The sequence below is a fragment of the Epinephelus fuscoguttatus genome, linkage group LG1, assembly GCF_011397635.1.
Source record: "Epinephelus fuscoguttatus linkage group LG1, E.fuscoguttatus.final_Chr_v1".
Classification (NCBI taxonomy): Eukaryota; Metazoa; Chordata; class Actinopteri; order Perciformes; family Serranidae; genus Epinephelus; species Epinephelus fuscoguttatus.
Genome location: NC_064752.1, coordinates 25994383 through 26015568, shown reverse-complemented (window position 1 = coordinate 26015568; position 21186 = coordinate 25994383). Strand labels below are relative to the sequence as shown.

The 21186-nt window shown below is 41.4% G+C and overlaps 1 protein-coding gene across 9 annotated transcripts in view; it reads right to left on the bottom strand.

Annotated features, from left to right (window-relative positions):
- Positions 1–21186, bottom strand: part of cacna1da (calcium channel, voltage-dependent, L type, alpha 1D subunit, a) — a 90255-nt gene that overhangs the window by 32912 nt on the left and 36157 nt on the right. For 6 of the 9 annotated variants that reach the window (XM_049572725.1, XM_049572747.1, XM_049572731.1 and 3 more), the window contains exons 5-20: positions 18275–18444; positions 17008–17160; positions 14796–14992; positions 14330–14433; positions 12820–12989; positions 10738–10812; positions 8279–8366; positions 7962–7988; positions 7317–7477; positions 5972–6197; positions 5638–5845; positions 2896–3016; positions 2702–2789; positions 2583–2613; positions 2331–2485; positions 2100–2229 (exon numbers count right to left, since the gene is read on the bottom strand). In XM_049572725.1, the coding sequence (XP_049428682.1) occupies positions 2100–2229; positions 2331–2485; positions 2583–2613; positions 2702–2789; positions 2896–3016; positions 5638–5845; positions 5972–6197; positions 7317–7477; positions 7962–7988; positions 8279–8366; positions 10738–10812; positions 12820–12989; positions 14330–14433; positions 14796–14992; positions 17008–17160; positions 18275–18444 (2104 nt within the window). The remainder of the gene's footprint in view (positions 1–2099; positions 2230–2330; positions 2486–2582; positions 2614–2701; positions 2790–2895; positions 3017–5637; positions 5846–5971; positions 6198–7316; positions 7478–7961; positions 7989–8278; positions 8367–10737; positions 10813–12819; positions 12990–14329; positions 14434–14795; positions 14993–17007; positions 17161–18274; positions 18445–21186) is intronic. The other 3 variants (XM_049572787.1, XM_049572763.1, XM_049572779.1) reach the window with 1 other exon arrangement.

Genomic DNA, 21186 nt, shown 5'->3' with positions numbered 1-21186 from the left:
TCTCATACACATACATAAGTGGAAACCAGGTGTAACACAGTGTCCTAACAGCAGTTGAGCGTCGCTCTCTGTCCACACTGAATCTGTTAAATATGTACTTCTATTATGTCATATAAAAACCACATAGGCTACCTATCAGCTGCACGCTCATGATAATTGCCTTAAGGCAGACAAAACCAATCAAAAGATGGGTGAGATGTTTGTGGACATGGACTGTGTAATATATATCCACTTACAGTTGCACTATCTGATCAGGCAGGTTGCATTGTAGTGTGTGGACACATATGAGCGCCGATCTGGTGAATCCGATGACAAAGTCGCCTTGAAAAGACAAGTGCAGCCACGGTCTTTGTTTTGTACAAGCTGTGTCCTGAATGGACGTTTGTAAAAGCTCCTCTTCATGGTGCATTTAAGGACACTCTGACATCTGTGATGTGTGAGCCGCATTGTGTTCATAAGCGATGCTGCTGTTACAACAATGCCAAGAGACAAACAACACTGTCAGAAAGATAATGTGTATTTCTTTGATTTAAAAGGTTGCTGTTGAGTACCTAAAGTCCTAAATCACAAATGTTGGAACGGACCAGCATGAGCAGGGTCGCCTGATCTTGCCATAAATTTGGACAGCCCTTGTTTTCAAGCATTTATCCCGTCTTAGTTCTGGCAATTACACCGTATGTATTGTTTTGGAAAATAAACTGTAATCTTTTTGACATGTGTTGTCAAGGACAGGGTAAATGACGAAGATGTTGTACGAGGAAAACCTGCTTCTCCCTTTATCTTTCCTCCTTTTTGTCCTCTCTATAGTGTAAAGGTGAATAGCAACAGTGCACATAAACGCAGCTCGAGCTTCTGCAGAGAAATGACAACATCTTTGATTTATGGGCAAATGAGTTCAGACTCAGACAGAAGAGATAAATGCGTCCTTCGTGCTGGTAAAATGATATTTTTCTGATGACATTTCTCTGGAAATAAGTCAGATGCAATGTTTGTTGCTTCACTCGTGAAAAATGCTTTATCTTCCTCAGACAATGGTGTAGTTAAAAACAGATCTCATTAAGTTTCTTTTCTTTTATATATCACATATTTTTTAAAGGTGCACTGTGTAAGATTTAGGGGGATTTAATGACATCCAACGCTGAGGATTGCAACCAGCTGAAACTTCTTCCAGTTTGAATTCCTTCAGTATCCAGGAGGTTTTAACTAGGAGCCAAATTATTCACAGAGGTTTCTTCCTCTCCAAAACAAAGGGACCAGGTGATGTGTTCCATGTAACAAATCAGTGTTTTTTCTATGCAGTTTGGGACATTGCAGACAGGCCGCCTGCTGTTTGCTCACCTTTCTTCTTTGCTAACTTAGGATCCAGACATTCAGCAGGTTTTTACCAAGAGCCAAATTATCCGCAGATGTCTCTTCATCTCCAGAACAAAATGGACCCGGTGATTTAAACCAGTAAAAACACTGAATAAAGCAGTTTCACTTAAAAAAAAGTGTTTTTTCTGACGCTGCTTGTCACAGAGAGGTTGCTAACTGTCGTGGCCACCGCAAAGAGTTGAACGACCCAATCTAGAGCCAGTGTTTGGTTTGTCCGTTCTGGGCTACTGTAGAAACATGGCTTTGCAACAGGGCAATCTCCATAAATGAAAACCTGTTCCCTATTTTGATATAAACGGCTCATTCTAAGGTAATGAAAACACACCAATTCTTATTTTCTGGTGAATTTACACTTAAGAAAACATCCTTATTCATTTCTCCCAATATATCCCTCTAAATCCTACACACTGGGCCTTGAAGCTTTACCGAAACATAAGCATGAACACAGCCTCAAAAGACTGAAATCAGTGTATAAACTCAGGTGGTGAGCGCCCTGGTAAATGGTCAGTGGTGCTGTAACATATGCAAATTATAATAAATGAGCTAAAACATGCAAAACCACCAGTGTGGTCAATGAATGATGACACAACTGCATCTCAAAATGCTAAACTAACATCACAGCCAGATAAATGATATGTTAATAATGCCACCTCACCCTCTTATTTTTGCTACACAGTATATTAGAAGCCATGTACACACTTCTATTGATTCTATTGTGGACTTACAATATTGCGAGCTGAGAAGTTTCGGATGGGATCCTCAGCAGCGAGTGAGACGGAGCTGAGCATGATGAACACCAGGATGAGGTTGGTGAAGATGTGGTGGTTGATGAGTTTGTGGCAAAACACACGAAACCTGGAGGAGAAAGGAAAGACAACGCAGCCAGAGACATCACTGTGATATGAGGCACAGTATGGGTTTATGTGTGTGAAGCGCGATGTGTGTGTGTTTCGTACGGGTTTGTGCTGCTGAAGATAAAGAAGGCACTCCCCTCTGGGATAGGAGTGATCTTCTCCTTTTTCACCAGCTCCGAGATGACCGGCCGAGGCCCCGATGGAACTTCTGGATCTTCCTCCTCCGCTGCAGTGTCGTCAATGTCCTCTTCTTCGTCCTTACAGAGGAAAAGAAAGTTTGAAAAGTGTGTCAGTGCATATAACTCCTCAAACTGTGCAGATAAGTTTGATGTTGGATTCAGAAAGTAAAGATACCTTGTCATCTTTGTCGTCGTCCTTTTTGTCCCTGTAATGAACACAGATACTGTCATTAGTGAAAAAGTTTGGGCATGATATTTGTCATAAAGAGACATAATAGGACATTCAGCTGTCACCCTTTCTTGTCTCCTTCATCCGTGTTGAGCGACTCCGCATCTGCCAAGTTGTCCACAGCGATAGCCAAGAAGACATTCAGCAGGATATCTGAGCAAAGCGTTCAGTAAAGGACAACTCTGTTAAAATCTTGTACACAGTTCATAATGAATGTAAGTTTAGTTTCAGGTGTGTTTGTATCAGTGACAGAGGATACAGTTTCCGCAGATGAAGAGGATGATGAAGTAAAAGCACACGATCATCCCAGAAGAGGAAGGGCCTCCATACGCCATGATCCCATCATACATAACAGCGTTCCAGTCTTCTCCAGTCAGGATCTAAAATCAATCACCATATTTATTTTATAGATCATGCATCAACAGTAAAGTGTCAAGCTATAGTTTACGACGCTTAATAACCCCCTGATCTCCAATGAGAGGCCATAATAAACCTGTTACAGTTGCTATAAAAGGGGCAGAGATACAGGAGATGCATGTGTTGAAATATGGTCAAAGGTTTCCTGACATATATATGTATCTTACACAAAACAAAACAATGTATAGAGTCTTACAAAAGTAATCCCTCTAAATCATCACTTTTAACCCATTAGAAGTGTGTGTCAGTGTATTTATCCGCAGAGACTCTGCTTTTTGCCTGTATTGTCTTATTTTTATCTTATTTTGTTGTGTTCAGGACAGCCTATAAACAGGCAGCGACCAGATGCCAGACCATGAGCAGCAAGCACCCAAGAGGAACCTTCAAAACCCTTAGACAAAGGGCAAAAAAAATGCAGATAAAGTGAGGCAAAATGTTAAGCGGCGTGAGCTGGGGTTGGCTGTCAATTTTACTTTCGCTGTTCACGAACTGTAGCTGTCGTTTCCTGCATAGTACAGCTTTAAGATGAAGTCAATTTGTGATCCCAAAAGAACTTAAGGAACATATAACATACTGTACCTGACACAGCAATGCAACTATATATTCATGTTTAGCAATAGAATTGCATTTATCCATTGACTTCTTGTCATCGCCCGACTGAATAGTGGAATTTTGACTCTGCAATCAGTACTTGTGAATCAAAGATTTGATAACAATATATTGGCTGATAACACTGTTTGTAGACATAGAAAACAATCTTGATACAGATTCATTAGATTTGTTTTTTCAAACAATTTTACTCAGAGACATGGTGTCTCTCTTCATTTCTATGCTGATGATACACAGATGTTCCTGCCCGTTGGCTCCACAGACCCTGGAATGATGTGTTCACTCAGTGGCTGCCTCACTGATGTTAAAAGCTGGATGTCAAAAAAAAATTTCAGCTAAACTCAGACAAAACAGAGATTGTTGTCATCGGGCCCCAGCACGTTACTCAACAATGTGCCTTTGGCTGATCCCCTGTTGGATCATATAAAACTTGTTGCCTGTCAGTTCTTTTAAAAGTTTTCATGTCTTGTCTGTTTTAATTATTGACATGTAAAGCACTTTGTCACTCTGTTTTAAAAACACTTTATAAATAAAGATTATTATTATTATCATTATGCAAATTTAGTGTTTCTTAAATGGGAGTACGAGTACTTTTGAGTACTGCAGGGGGTGCGTAAGATGTACGAAAGATTTTTTTTATGTTAAATTAAAACATATCATACCCCTCCCTTTTTGTCCAGCCTGTACCAAATGAGTCATGACTCAGGGAAGGTTATTTAAGAGGATGTGAGTCATGTGACTGATGAAGATGCACCTGGCATCGAAATGTTATTCCTCAAATAAAGTTTCTTGCCTCGAGGCCATGTGCTCCAGTACAATTTGGACTACATTTCTGAAGTCTCTGAAGAAGTCCTGATAAAGTTTGCCCTACCCTGAGAGCACCGGACAGGTCTGTTAGTCCTTGTGAGGCGATAGGAGTGCACTTAACCTCCTTCTTCCTCCGATCACATTTATGTTTGTTCACTGTGGGTTTCTACTAAAAATATTTTGCACTAGTCGGGGGTACTCAGCTGACAAAATCTTTCAGAGGGGTGTACATTATTGAAAAAAGTTTGAGAACCACAAAGTGGCACATTTAACAGCTGAAACACCAACTTGTCAGTGCTCTCTGGTGAACAAACGATGTCATAGTGACTCTGTTTCTAAATGACCTCAAACTTTATCTGTTCTATATCTGTGTCTCTCTTTAGCCTCCATCAGTCTGTAAAACTAGGGATAGACCGATATGGATTTTTTTAGGGCCGATGCCGATACTGATTTTTTTCCATCACCCTTAGCCGATGACCGATTATGGACTGCCGATTTTCTTGAGCCGATATTTGGGGCCGATACTGCTTTTGCTCCCTCAGTTTACATCAAAAAAATGACACAATGATAACTAATATTACAGGTCTCAAGTTTAAAATAAGAAACATTTATTGAACAGTAAAAAATACTAAAACAAGATGGAAAGTTGAGTTAGAACAGGTAGATTATTATTATTATTATTATTATTATTATTATTATTATACATTCAAATAAAAAAAAGAGTTCAATGCTCTTAAATCTTCCAGTAATGTCTTTATAAAATAAACAAATATTTAAGCTGAAGCATAAATAAAACAACAACTACTGTACACAGTAGGATTCAACAGCTTTGTTCAACTTAACCACATACTTTCAAATGAAAAGAAGTGCCAGGGAAAAATAAATCCACGAACCCACGCGCGTATCGGCCAATGCCGATACAAGTAAAAAACTCAAATATCTGCCCGATATATATCGGCCGGCCGATGTATCGGTCTATCCTTAAGTAAAACCTCTTAACCATAATTCTGTCTAAATCTGTTTGTACAAACAATTGTACAGCAGCTTTTTTCAATTTTATCTGCATGTATTTTTCAGCGAATGCATCAATGGGCAAATGCAAAATGTTTACAGTTCAGATGGGAGAGACTGTGGTGTACAGTTGTGTCATAATCTAAACAGTAAATACCTGAAACACAGTGAGAAGGGCCTGGGGAAAGTTGTCAAAGGTGCTCCTCTTGGTCTGGGTCTCGTCAAAGTTGAACTTTCCACCAAACACCTGCATGCCCAGCAGGGAGAAGATGATGATGAAGAGGAAGAGCAGCAGCAGCAGGGAAGCAATGGACTTCATGGAGTTGAGCAGGGAAGCCACCAGGTTACTCAGAGACTGCCAGTGACTGTGGAGCGAGGTGGAGCAGCAGAGAGAAGGAGAGACCAATGATTAGCTGAACACCTCACACACACACACACACACACACACACACACACACACACACACACACACAGCGTGATAACGGTCTTACCGTGTGACCTTGAAGATCCTCAGCAGGCGGACACAGCGGAACACAGAGATACCGAGAGGAGACATGATTTCCAGCTCGACCAGAATGGTTTCCGTGATGCCTCCGCACACCACAAAGCAGTCGAAGCGGTTGAACAGTGACACAAAATAGGCCTGTAGCCCGAGACTGTACATCTTCACCAACATTTCACACGTGAACAGGGCGAGCAGCACCTTGTTGGCCACATCTGAAACCCAGGGAAAAAGACACAACATTACACACAACATTACAAAAACACAAATAAATAAAGAGAGAGAAATGTGGGGTTTCAGGGTGACACATTAGAGAGTGTAGAGATTTTTTTTTTCTTGCAAAAGATACAAATGATGAAATAATTATTGCTGCTATTAAAACACCTTCTGCTGAGGCTGCACAAATATAATAGCTGCACACAAAAACACATTGTAATAACACAACGAGTACAAAAATGTTCACAAATATTTAGTTGGTAATCGATTTAATTTGCATCTGCATCAGATACAAATGGCCAGAATACACATAGTGATAGACAATCAGGACATACTACATAATACATTCTGTCAAAAACTATAGGAAAAGGGTTAAAATTATAGAAAATTTCATCACCATGACGTGTAGTTCACCGTCATGTCATGTTAAATTTTGGGATGGGATTCCACCTGCCGTCTATACATTCCAATGGAGCTGCTCACCTAGAGCATACACCAAAAAGCTTTTCTAGCTTTCGGGTTTACTTCTGTGGCATGCAGCCCACTGAATATGTGCAGTAGCGTTTTTCCTGCTGGCCCCATCCGCAAGTTCTTGTTTATAGACTTTGCATTGTGATGTTGTCTGTTGTCTGTTGAGCTGAGCGGCTTTCCTGGAGGCCTGGTTACAAACCCAAATGTGCTACTTGCAGTCACGTACCTGGACATTGTAAACTGTGCATACACTTTGTGTGATTTTGGAAGTTACAAACCCCTAGAAGGACAGTTTTGCGGCAGCTGAGTACAACTGAGTGCAGGAGCACAGTCAGACCTGTAAAAGTAAGGTGGCTCCTCTCTTTATGGCCCATTAGCCTATTAAATCAATAAAAAATACAAAAGGTGAGCAGGTAACCAGGAGGCACAGGTAATAGAGACTCACAAGATGGCGCCCCCATCCTGCATGACGTGATGCACCTTCACAGCCTCTATATTAAGGAATCCTTTTAACTGTTGGTTCTCCTTGGCTCATGGTTAAAATTTTCACATAGATTCATTGAAATGAGAGAAACCATATGAACAAATACGGCAATAACAAGATTTTTTTAGAAAGACTTTGATGTGAACTGTGGTGCTGTCCATACCTTGCACTTGTGTCAGCCACATAGGCTGGTTGTAATGCTCTGATGATATGGTGAGAGTGTTGAGGAACACCAGGATGATGACCAGCCAATAGAAAGGCACCGATTTGACAGCCAACCGGCACTTCCTGCGGCAGAACCTGTTCCAGCGGCGCCAGCGCCGACTGCAGGAGAAAGTAAACGTCAGTACGAAGAATAACACCAGCGAGACTTTGCTAATGAACTTATTTAGAACAACTCAGGATCTGATCACATCGATTACAGCTTCTAAAAAAAAAAAAGAATAAATACATCAGCTCAGTGTTTTTTAAAGAAACTACAGTTTGTTTCCATTATTAAGAAGAATGCAGGGCAGTGAGGGGGAAGAGCCACAGGGGAACTGCATCAATATCATTTTTGCAAGTCATACTGTACAGTAAATGAGCTGAAAAATACTGCGTAAGACTATTCTCTAAAAATACCTTATGGTACATGCTGACTTTCTAAAAGCTGTTGATTTATCATCCTCCAGTAAAGTCTCATTAAAATACAGTAAAATGAAAGCCAAGCACTTACAAATAAAAATCTGTATAATCTAATGCTGCGTACCAGCTCCCCTATAGTAACAGCTTAATGCAGCATGCAGAAACACAGCAGAGAGATACTGACCTGAACTTTGACTTTGAAATTTTTTGACTGTAAGAAAGAAGAATTGTTAAAGTTTACAAGTGCAGATTGTAGCTGATGCTTGTTAGGAGCATTGATTGGTTAGTAGGGTTCATTAACAACAACATAAAAAGTGTCAGACCACAGAAGTCAGCAGGGCACAGTAAATTAGCTGTTTGCTTTACACATGAGAGACTGGTGTGTTTTTAAATCTCTACAGCAACAGTTAACCAGAAGGGACAGCAATCTGTCTATATTGTAATTCAAAGTCACAACTGTGGTCTTGTTTCTGAAGAGGTTTGTTGTTGCAAAGTTCTCACCACAGAGGTCCGCAGCATGGTGTCTTTTCATCCTCCCCGTTTTGATTCTCGGTGTTCACAGATTCTGTTTCGCTGGCTGGAACACTCGCTGCAGCAGCAAATAAAGCAGACATTTACAAAAAAGATACTCGTACATGCTTTGCTGTGGCACAAGAAGATTCTTCAGATAGACACAGTGCAGTGGATCCCAGGGGGGGAGAAGTGTGAAAAGAAATCAAATTGAGACGGCCTTCATCTCATCAGGCTATTCTGACAGACATTTCTTCAGAGCAAAAAAGATACACTAAAGAAACATACTTTAAAAGTCAGCAAAGATCAAAACGGGTTACACTCCAAAACCTCAGTGCATCACAATTATTTGATGGTGATTTTAAAAAACAAAACTGTTGTGGTCTTCATCTCCAAAGCCACGGTGCAGCTTCAAAACTTTTGACCTCACCGAAAGGAAGGAGCTAAGCGCTGTGGCTGTGCATCACTGTCATCATTAGTATCATTTACCAAGTGCTGAAAGGGAGCTGACATGGGACAGGCGAGTGGACAGCTGCTCTGCGAGGGCTGACTGATGCAGACAATGAGGGAGCAGAGGGAAGAGGGGAGCAGGCCGAAGAGGACAGAGCTCTTAAAGCTGTCTCTGAAATGCTACACTCAAAGTCCTGCCAGCGCTGCAGAAAGACTGTCTGCGCAGACAGATGATGATTAACTGTGCGAAACGTCTCAGTGCTTTAACTCATATGAGGGAGCATGGTGTGTGCCGCTGCTTAGCTTATGTAGACGTGTTGGCTTTGATTCCTGAGTGGTCGGACAGCTCTCAGCTCTGAAAATAGTGCTGACTGCTGGAGTAGTGATCTGGGTTTAGCCCTGTTTCCTATATTCACACTGAGCTGCTGCTTTTGAAATGGGACATGGAAGGAAAACGGGGCGTGCCTGCTATCAAACGCGGCTGTATTTCTACTCCACATCAGACTCGTTTAATGAGTAATTTTATTTTAGAGACCTTTGAAAAAGAACAAAACAGGGAGGAAAAAAAGGAGAGAACAAAGGCTGGAAAAGGCTGTGATGTTTGGACACGACGGGTTTAACACAATAGTAAAGCACAAAGTGATGAGGTATTAACATTAGGCTGCACATCAACACAAACACACACACACACTCAGCAGTCACTTAGGATGCTCCAAATGGGATTTTAAGGCCACTGCTGCTTGCTGTCTTGATTAATTTTCTAGCTTTAAGTCCTGATGCATTTACCAATAATGCAGAATATTAGTAAAGAATAGCTCAATGATTCTTCACTGATAGATGGAAGTAGTGATTTTAGCTTATCTCTCTATTTATGATACTTTTTGTACTTTAACATGTTACATGATGTACATGATGTTTGTACGATCTTGCCAGATGTTGGCATTGAATATTTCTGCAAACCACAGACACTTTACATCTACTGGGCGTCTGTGAGGTGGAGCGGGTCATCCACCAATCGGAAGATAGGTGGCTCAGTCCCTGGCACCTCCAGCCCGCGTATCGAAGTATCCTTGGGCAAAGATAGTGAACCCCAAATTGCTCCCTATGGCTGTTCCATCGCTGTGTGAGGGCGTGTGAATGGTCACTTAGTGGCAGGTGGCACCTTGCATGATAACTTCGGCCACCAGTGTGTGAATGGGTGAATGTGACATAGTGTAAAAGCGCTTTGAGTGCTTAGAAGACTAGAAGGCCGCTATACAAATGCAGACCATTTGCATTTGCACATTATTATGTTCACGTTTCAGCAACACCATGTTTAACATGTGGTTAGGCTTAGGTACAAAAACAGCCTGGTTATGGATAAGGAAAGATCATGTTTGGCCCCTTTTTGGGAGCATAATTACAGTTCGAAACGTGGCGACATCTCGGTAAAAATCAACTGCTTTTCAGGTTGCTACACGTTGCTGCCTTAAAAGTTGCTGATAACACAGTGATGTCTTGCTAAATCACAACCAGTTTTTTTTGTTGTCTTTCTCTAACAGGTGTTGAGCCATCCACCATCCCTTCAACCTACTGATGACAAAGTCAGCATGGTACTTTGTCACCTAAGAAACACTGGTATGATACGTATGAAATGTGCCAGTAACATTTTTGTGGTTTGCAGAAATGTACAATGCCGCTATTTTGCTGGGTTTTTAAATTAGTATGTTGCAGTGAATGTTTTCCTGTCTATCATATTGCACTATGAGCTCATCAAGGAAAGTTCCTGACAATGTTTGTTGTAACGGCAATAAAATAAACTCAGCTGTTAACATTTTCATCTTTGGTAAAAAGCAACAACTCCTCAATTTCAGGTCTGATTCTGGTCTGATTATTGAGTGAAAACCGACATTTTTCTGTATCAGATTAATTTGAGCATCACACACACACTCACTCACATGTGTACACACACACACGCACACAAGAGCAAAAGAACACTGGAGGGAAACCACAGGATTTACCATGAGTGTCGGACGACTGGCTGAACCACCCAAACCTTCCTTTCTTCTTCTCAGTAAGGTCAGCCAGAGTCACCCCTTCATGTGTAATGCATGCAAGCCCATGCATTCAGACACAACGGCACAGCAGAGGAACATGGGGGGCGAGAATGGGCTGCTATCAAAATGGGTCAGAGCAGACAAGCACCACATGGACAACAACAGTATTCAAAATATCAATATCAATGACAAGAGCAGCAGGAGCCACGTGGGGCTGCGGACACTGAGGAGGGCAGAAGAACAAGACGGAGAGCTGTTAGTCACTGGAAGCGCCTGCAGGTGACAAGGCCCTGCACTCACATGTTACAGTGCAAATTAAAGCATTTGCATGTTAACGTGCAGGGGCTCATGTATCGTCGACAGACACCAAAAGCCAGGATGGATGTTGAAGAAAAGCAGCATGGACCTGCCTGCTCATCACACAGAACCTCCACAGCTTTAACTTAACATAAAACTCTATACATGAGTAGAGGAAAAGACAGGTGGGAGAGGCGACAGTAAATGGACAGAGTACACTAAAAATGAGGGGAGATCGTAATGAGCAGACAGAGTGGAAAAAATGAATATCCTACACTCAAACTATAAGGTGAATCAGTCACAGTTTCTCCGTTCTGCATCATGTGTGCTGCTTACATAAAGAGGATTTGGATTAAGAGTTTTTCTACTGCTCAAGTGATATCATTTTTTTCCCCTTCTTCCCTTCTCAAAAAAATCTCTAGTGGTACTCACAGCGTGTTCCACTTCCATCGGTGACATACATCGAGCGTGAAGATAAGAACAGGCTGTACAACTCTGCTTCAAACACCTGTCACATGTTTGTGCTGAACACCTCTAGAGAAAGACTATCTCTTAGTCAATGCGTGCTTTTATGTTATGTATCTGTGTGTGTGTGTGTGTGTGTGTGTGTGTGCACTGTGTAGAGCCAAGAAAGTCTCATTGACTGTGGCACAAATACTGTTGATAATCTTGCATCATTAAGGGAAAATTGTTATTTAACTGTTAACTGTGCAATGACTGCAGTGTAACTGACCTTTCACTTGTGACCATTTTGATTTACCTGCTTCATCTACTTCTGCTTCAGTCAGTGAATTCTTGTTTTCTGTTTTTTTAAGTTGAATCAGACCCAGAAAAGATCTGCATGGACTGCATCATTGACTATCGATGCAACTGTCGGTAGAGGACCTTGATATTCTCTCCTCTCTGAGGAATTTTTTTGTGCATGATAAAACAGTGTGGTATAATGTAACTAAGTATATTTACTCAAGTATTGAACTAAGCTTCAAGTCTGTCATACTTGTACTTAACTAAGTGGCAACTGGGAGCACCTGGCCAGTCTCCCAGTGGGAGCTCACTTTAGCCTGGCTGTGCAATCAATTTATCAATTCAAACTAATTAATTATGATGAACGCATGAGTATTTATAATCCAGTAACACAATATATATAATATTCTGAAATGGGCCCATATGCATAATGAGTGTTTTAACTGTTGTATTTTAACTATTGTCACTCTATAGTATTGTTACTTTTACTGATGTAAAATATCTGAGTACCTCTTCAAACAGCAGTTTAATGTTGGTGCAGAATCGTAGGGCTAAAAGAGGAGCATATTTTAGCTTGTAGGCTTTTTTTTCTCCTAATTAATACCCGCTGTATCTGTGCTAGATATGTCTCAACGTGATTGACCAGTTATCTGGGACAATAAGAAAAATAGAGCACTTTCCACCCGAATGTTCACAGGAGTGCAAAGAAAAGCACCTGTTTTGTTTTAAACAGCATTATGGGATAAAAGTGTCTCCTGCAGAGAGAAATGATCTGTTAGCTAATCCACTGTGACACATTGTAGACTCATGGAGTACAAACTCCTGCATTTTCTGATTATATAAAAATGCTCCTAATTATAGTTCACAACCCTCTTGAGCCAACAATAACACACACTGCTGGATATTTTTCTTGATGTGGCCGAGACAGGTTCAATCAGTTTGCTGTATGTATGCTTGTGATGCCAGCGAAGCATTACTCCAGCAGTAATGGGAGAAGGTGCTTACGGTTGCGCTTGCTTTCCTCGTCGGCTTCATCCTCGTTGTCAGGGTCGATGTCTTCGGCCTGAGTGATCCAGTCCAGGTAACCCTTCAGATCCTCCTCCAGCTGCTGCTTCTCACGCAGCTTCTGGAAGTCTCCGCGGGCTTTGGCCTTCTCTCTCTCCTTGGAGAACTCTCTGAGTTTGCAGATGCACACATGGACAAAAAAGTGCAGACACATACACAAATACACAGGAGTGCATGAATAATCAAACACACACACAAACACTTTCACAGCAAACAAGAAATGGAGATATACAAGTCGTCCTCCCTTTACTAAAGAACCTCTCTGAATGACATCACTCTACATATTCACACGCTTCAATCACAATCTTTCAATGCCTTGTGTGTTTTTGTGAACCCTTGCCACTGGAGGGAGATGTACACCTTTGAAAGACTACACAGTGCTATATTTAGAGTCCGACAGTACAGTAGCGTATCCTTCAGGCGAGCATCTTAATCATACAGGAAAGGCAATTTAGGTGGACAGATGGTTTGGAGAGACACAAAACATTTGCACATCGTCTAAACTCATAGACTATATAAAACAACAACTGTGGAAACTACAATGTGTAACAGAGGACGGTGGGTAAATATATTCGGTGCATGGTAGGATATTGTCATTACTGAGAAAAATGTGTGTTTCAGCTGTGACAGTGAGAAAGATATTTGATGGTAGGAGGGAAGCAAAGCACTTTTATAAAACTGCATTTAGAAAGTTGGTGAAAATAATAAAATATGCCAATTTAAAGCACCCAATAGAGCATCTGAGTTGATGATTCTGTTAACCTTGTTGGCTTTAAAAAAAAAAAAAAGGCTTTGCTGGCTGGTCAACCATCCAGAGTTAATTCTACTGTAATACCCCACCCCCACTCCACAGAGCTGGGAAAGCAAACTGGGGTTTGAGGGAGCTTAGGAGCGCAGAGGGAGTGAAGGGCGAGGAATAAGATTAATTTCTCTCTCAGGAGGTTGGGTGGGTTGAGGACGGGGTGGGGGAGGAAACGCTCACTTTGCAGTTGCCGTGGAAAGGACGTGACAGTGTGACGCCAACAGAGGTCAGAGAAGGGAGGCTGAGAAAGAATATTCATATATCTCGTGGTCCTTATGCAGAATAGCCAACCACGGGTGTAATATCTTGCTATAAAGACTGTCAGGCTTACATCCAAAGATTCTGCAGCACTCATTACACTATAGCAAACAGTGCCAGGTTGCACAACAAACCACTGCAAATGAAAACCACTGCACAGTTGTCCTCTTACCCACTGAGCACACCTAACACAAGGTTTAACACGAAAAAGGATCCCAGTATGATCAGGCTAACAAAATAAATCCATGGTGTTTCCCATCCGATGGCGTCGTTGACCTACGGGAGCCCAGAAGTCGCTGGTTAACAGACAGTAACACAAACAAGAACAGAGACCCTCTGGCCTGATATAAAGCAGAAGGTCTCTGTCAGCAAAGAGAGGAAGGTGCTTACCCGCTCAACACACCCAAAACCAGGTTAAGAACGAAAAAGGAGCCGAAGATCACAAGACTGACAAAGTACACCCATGGAAGCTCAAAGCCCATAGCATCGTTCATCTGGAGGAACAAGCGTCACCACAGAGGAAGAAGAGGAAGAAGAAAAGAGTGAAACAAACAGTTAAAGGAAGAAACTGACCGAAAAGAAGACAAGTTAGACAAAAGTAGCTTCAGATGGAAAATCTTGCAGAAACACTAAAAGTAGCAGGATAGCATCTTATTGTTACAGTGAGTTGTTGAATACATTCAATCATTTAGTCAATCAATCATATCAGAGTGATAAGAGCTGCCTCAGGAAGTTATCAGCAGCCTCATCATCACAATGTCAGTCACATTATGGCTGTGTGTCTGATCCGAGCAGACGTCTGAGCTGAGGGCGTGTGACAGTCACAGGATGTTGAACTGGGAGGGCAGAGACTCACCCAGTATAGCACGTCGGTCCAGCCCTCCATGGTGATACACTGAAACACCGTCAGCATGGCAAACAGGAAGTTGTCAAAGTTGGTGATGCCTCCGTTGGGACCTTGCCAGCCTTCCCTGCACTCGCTGCCGTTGATGGGGCATTGGCGCCCGTGCCCTGAGATCGCACATGGAGCGGGTTCCTCTTCTGCTATCGCATCTAAAAAAAGAGAGGAGGAAACAGTTTCTGTTGGGTCACAAACTGCAGACCGTGTTTTCAAGTTATCGTCATATCTGGCCTATAAATACATTTTTTTCCATTTTGATTGTACTAACTGGAGTAATCATGTAACTTTTGAGCAAAACTACAAAATTAGTAGATTAGAAATGGCTCTAAATTTCACATTTAGACGCTTCTGCAGAACTAACACTTGCAATGATCAACAGCACTTAACACTTTCTAAACTTCAATGTTTACCTACAAAAATATTATAGTATTATAATTATTATATTATGATACTAGTCATATTATAATCTGCAAGGAGAAAGCTACTGTTCTCCAAGAAAACATTCTCACTTTACTCAAATGAACATGCAGAGCAGCGGTCAAGTACAAGGGAGGGCAGGAAAATATAAACACTGGCCCTCATTTAGCAATTTAACATACAAACCAGCACAACTCCGAGCACATAAATGATAGGGTTTGCGTTTAATACATGAAACATTCTTTTCTTGCCAATTGAAATTTCCCACCCCAGTATATTCTCTGAACAGGCCTCACCCCGAGTTTACAATATAAGGACACGTAACACAGCCAAGAGGAGAAACTTATCTCGGCTAGAAATGGAAATACTGACATCTGAGGTCCAATTTAACCAGTTGGATTTTTTTCACATCCTGAAAAGTGGCGTCAAAGGAAGTCATAAAAAGGCAGTATGGTAAGAAATCACTGCCTCAGTCAACAGTGTTGCAGTGAACATTCGGCCTTGAGGTTGGAATATTTGATTTACACATCCATGATATGTGCCAATCTATAGCATACACACATTAATAATACTTGGCCATATATTACTGATATTGTTAAAATACCCTGTTCATATGAAAGCTTTTAATTGAGAAGCATGTGGTCGCCCGTATCAGGTCTGCTTCCATTTTTGGGCACAACAGGTGCCAGGTGAGACACGGACGCATCATCTACGTCTGAGCCAGACAATGGTAAAAATTAAACCCATAGGTCACTAGTTTTTGACTTCTTTTTTTAATTATGTTTTTATGATATTTGATCTAAACATGCTTTCGTTGATCAATATTAAAAAATATAATATTAAAAAGTTTTAGAAATATTAGAGCCGAGCATCAGCAGTGTTCATCCTTCAATCAGTGACGTGACATCAGATTTGATCATAGCCTCCATTCACATCCACTTTGATAAATGCAGAGCTTTGCGTGGAAATGACTGTACGCCCAGTTTTCTGCAATACATTTGTTTCATAAATGAGGGCCACTGTGTCTGAGCAGCCCCACTCAGAGAGAGCAATAAGTTTGGGACCCCTGAATAGACTTGCCATGTCAGTTAGCAAAATGTCATCACCCACATAAGACAATCACATGAACACAGACACAGCAGATATATTGTGCGGTCATGGTGTTGCAACTAGAAACACACTGATAATGTTTGATTCCCCATTTAAGAAAAAGTGGTTAAAATAAAATTTCGAGAGCTCTGGTGGGAGGGAGAAGCATGCCTGAGTCTGTCCATGCTTCAGCTTGTGCAGAAGCTGTTATGTCAACCTGACTTGATGAGTTGTGTAAAAGAATCCTTTGTACACCTGTTAAGCTGGGCCCACATGCTGTCAGACTAAACATCCGGTTTCACCTTCAGAGTTGAGAAATGTGCGTTGATGTTGGTTGAAAATTGGTGTAAAGTAGTCATTTTCAGGTCAGGCTACTTTTAACATAAAATCACTACATGCTGATGATCGCTTTGTAGCTGAAATGCATTTGTGTGTTCATTTTTGCACATATTAAATAGTAACATTTTCTGTGAGTGCCGGTGTTCTGCTTGTTTTTGGGTTCTCGCCACATCCGTGCACCTCTGTTTATCCAAGATTTTTGCTGTTGGGCATCCTGCTGCTTGTCAACATCAAATTACTACTTGTTACAGTGTACAGAATACAACATGTGTAGAAGGCTGACTTGATGTTATGTGTACAACACAGAGTAAAGAGGGCGTACCTGAGCCAGGAATGAAGCAGGTTGCGTGCATTTTACCGATGAAAAGCTCCAGGCCAATAATAGCATAGATGATGATGACGAACAAGACCAGGAGGGCAATGTGAAGGAGAGGGACCATGGCTTTAATGATGGAGTTCAACACCACCTGTAAACCTAAGCAAAGAGGAAAAAGCTTGGTTGCACTGTTCTCACTCTCTGTTCTCACTGCAAAAACATGAACTCTTGTGTCTCTTAGAAGTCATGATGGTTTTCATTAGGGTTGAGTGATATGACAGTGCGACAGTAGAAATGTTTGGGGTTTTTTTCCTTTTGTTTTTGTGACAGTAAAAATGTGTCCACCAGGAAAGATCTGGCAATATGTTTCTACCCTATGAGCTATTCGGAGCATGAGGTTTTTTTTTTCTTAAGATGTTGAAGGCATAATCTGCCTTACTCTGCCTTAATCTGCCTCTGATTGGCTTACCCTCACCAGTCTCACTCCTCATGCTCACACCTTATCAATCCAACCAACAAAGGCAACAAGTACCAGCCAGTCAGAGGGAGAGTAGATAGAATCATGGATCCCCCATCCTAAGAAATCAGAGGTAGATTCTTGCATGATCTTGTAATTCTCACAAGATCTTCACTGTTTTGAGTCTTTTGTTTTAAAAATAACCAAATGTGATGAGGCCCAACACAGTTATTACAAACCACTTATTAGTTGAATTTACTGAACAATTTTCTGTATCATGATATATACTGTTATATGAATATGTAATTACATATACTGTGATAGAAGATTTGACCATATGGCCCAACCCTAGTTCCCATAATAACAAGCTGATGACATAAATATAACAACATAAATTCCTAATATATTGTTTATCAACAACAGATGTGAGCATACAGTATGTGTGCAGAGTGGGATCATCATACTGTAACCTACTCTATGCTTTTATTTTTCATTTTTACATATCTGATACCAGTTTCAGTATTTCAGTGCATCTAGAATCACATATGGTTCATAAATGTGTCAGAAGTGTTTACTCTGGGTTTGTTTGTATTGCAGCGCTCATGTCTCTGGGGCGCTGATGTAGATGTTGAATAGATGTTTTTGAAAAACAGTCCTCAGGGATCGTACATCGACCATCTGGACTCTTCATGTGTAACCCTTCAACCTAGAATACACTGGGACTTCTATAGGGGCTAACACCATTATGCAATCTATACAGAGACACCGGGTTCACATAGGTTGCCTGTGTGCTGGTATATGGAGCTCAGCACTTACTGGGTACTCCTGAGACCAGCCGCAGGGGTCGCAGCACACGGAAGGCTCGAAGGGCTTTAACATCAAATCCACCTGGTTTTCCTCCGTGTCCGTGCATCGACGGATGGTTACTTTCTTCACCGTCTGACTTCTCTTCTTTGGTCAAAAGCTCCAAGACAACACTGAAGAGTCTGTTGGAAAACAATGACAGAACCTCACACTCAAAGTCTCCTGAGGAAAACACACTTGTGTTTGTGTCAGAGCTGCTATATTGTTTGGTCCAGTGAATGTTTGTTCCTTATCTCGGGTTAAAGATGGATCAATCGGCAGCTACTGATTTTTTCCATTTTTGAGAGAGGAGATGTTACCTTCCAGGTTTTAACCCACGGGCAGGAGCCCTTGGTTTAATTGGTGCCTCTAAATTGGCTGTAGGTGTGAATGGTCGTCTGTCTCTATGTGTCAGCCCTGTGATAACACTGTGACTGATGATCTGTCCAAATGTACCCCGCCTCTCACCCAATGTCAGCTGGGGTATGCTCCAGCCCCACCGCCTCCCTGAACAGTATAAGCGGTTTTGGATAATTAATTAATACAAATTCATGAATATTTTAGCTTACCATTTTACTGTAATACAAGGTCCTTTGTAACCAGCCGACACCTTATTTTTTCCTGTGATAAAACAACACAGTCTCACTCTGAAGTCATTGAAATCCGGTGCTTGGGCAGTGACTTGTGGCGTCAGACACAGAGGAAAAAAGGTTTAACGTCAGCATGATACGTGTTGTCATTGTTATAGTTTAACGACGCCTGGCAGGATTACCAAAAGTTAAGGTGGCTAAGTCCAAGTGGGACATGCGGGAGGGATGGTGGATGGGTCCAACAGACATCAACTTGCACCCGGGAGAGCAGTGTTTCCATCCCGTAAGATTATAAAGCCAAACCCTGTTCTTGTTTTGTAAACAGTTAGTTGAAGGGGGAAAAAAGCCAATTTGTGGTGTTGTACCAAAGTATTGCGTTTATTTTGAAAGAGACTGTATGTAAACAGTAAATTTCCTGTGAAACAGAAGTGTATTTTGAAAGAAGACAATTTATGTAACAGGCAGAACTTGACACGGCATCCCATAAAGTCAACAACCAATGCACCCAGGGTACCTTGCATGGCGTATCTGGACATGGAAAGTCAATGACCAAACATCAATTTGTGACAAGGTCGGAGTGAGAATGTGTTGAATAAAACGGCAAAGCTGACATTACATCACCCACCAGTAGGGATGTCCCGATCCGATATTTGGATCGGTATCGGCTGCCGATATTAGCAAAAAACGGGCATCGGCATCGGCATCAGATCGGACCGCATGGGAAAATGCCGATCCAAGAACTCCGATCCAGTTTTTCACGGAGCCCACACCAGGTTTTCCGGCCTGCCCAGCACTCCGCAATTCAAGCAGTCCATTCCAGTGATCCGCTCCAGCTCTTACTATCAATCCACCAGGCCAGCATGCAGACAGCAGACACACACATGGAGGGTAGGAGGAGTAGCGGTCAACTTAGTTAACTAACTATTTGTTTTCTGCTCTGGTTTTTGAGAGTGATATTTTTATTTGGTTTACACTCTTACTGTTTAAGTAAAGAGCACTGATGGCATTGTTTTGGGCACAATTAGTAAAATTGGAGCCATGGATGGACTACAAAAACACTACTAAAATAACTGAAAAGGAAAGACTGCATTTTTTGTTAAATGTCAACAATGTCTTGTGGTGTTAATCTGTTTTTTATTTATGGGGGGGCAAAGCACGAGTGTGAAAGATTTCTTTTGTTGATTTATTTTCTATTTATTAAGGGGTCAAAGCAGCCAATGCAAACCAGCTATATTTTTTATTTAATGTCAATGTTCAAGTTTAAAGTTTGTTTATTTAACCCTGTTCACAATAAATAGGTCAGTTTCTCATACCAACTGTTGTGGATCATTCTAACTAACCCGATTATGTAGTTGTTCTTGTTAGAGTAATATCGCTTGATCAAACCTTTTCTAACATGACTGACAACAAAATAAGTGAATATGTATAATACACGCTTGGATCGGATTGGTATTGGTATCGGCCAAAACTCAAGGCTGTAATATCGGTATCGGATCGGAAGTGAAAAAAGTGGATCGGGACATCCCTACCCACCAGCAGGAGTGTTTATTGGGCCTGTGCAGGGCAGTGCATTGTGGTAGTTGTTGTCCACTTCTTGAGCAAAAGCCACTGCCCTGATTTCTGCCATTGCACTTGTGTCATTCTGCATAGACAGCCTAGCTTTATAACAAGACCATCTTTCCAGCTCTGAGATACCTCTTCAGTAACTGCAATGTCCTGATACATTCATTCATGCGTTCACAGAACCTTCTGAGACATGTTGCACTTTTATTTTACTGTAGTTGATCCCTCAAACTCATTCTGTGAAACTATAATGTAGCATGTGCCATCAGTTTACTTTACAGCCACCCACAAACCATACTGATATCATCAGGACACAGTTAGATGAACAGGAGTACTACACATAAATTAAATATAATGCACAGTTAATTTTAATAGACGCTGTAACTGTAGCTCTCACATATTCATAGTATATTTTTAAGACCTGGTAAAACATTTGTCAATTATTTATTTTCAGTATAAAGCCAGTGGCGATGCTGAGGGTGCAGCACAGCACCTCTGTTGTCTCAACGCCCAGCTAAAACTATACAAACAGCAGATAAATGTTGTACTGGAACAGTTTCCTACAATGGTCACTAAGTGAAATCAGCAGTGAGCAAAGAGGACACTTCATTACAGTCAGTTAGACATTCCTCACCTAGCCGAGAGGGGAAATCATCCCGACACATCACATCAAAGCTGTGGACTAAAAGCAGTGAATGAAGCTGCCGATAGGAAGGAGTTCTGAGGGCCCAT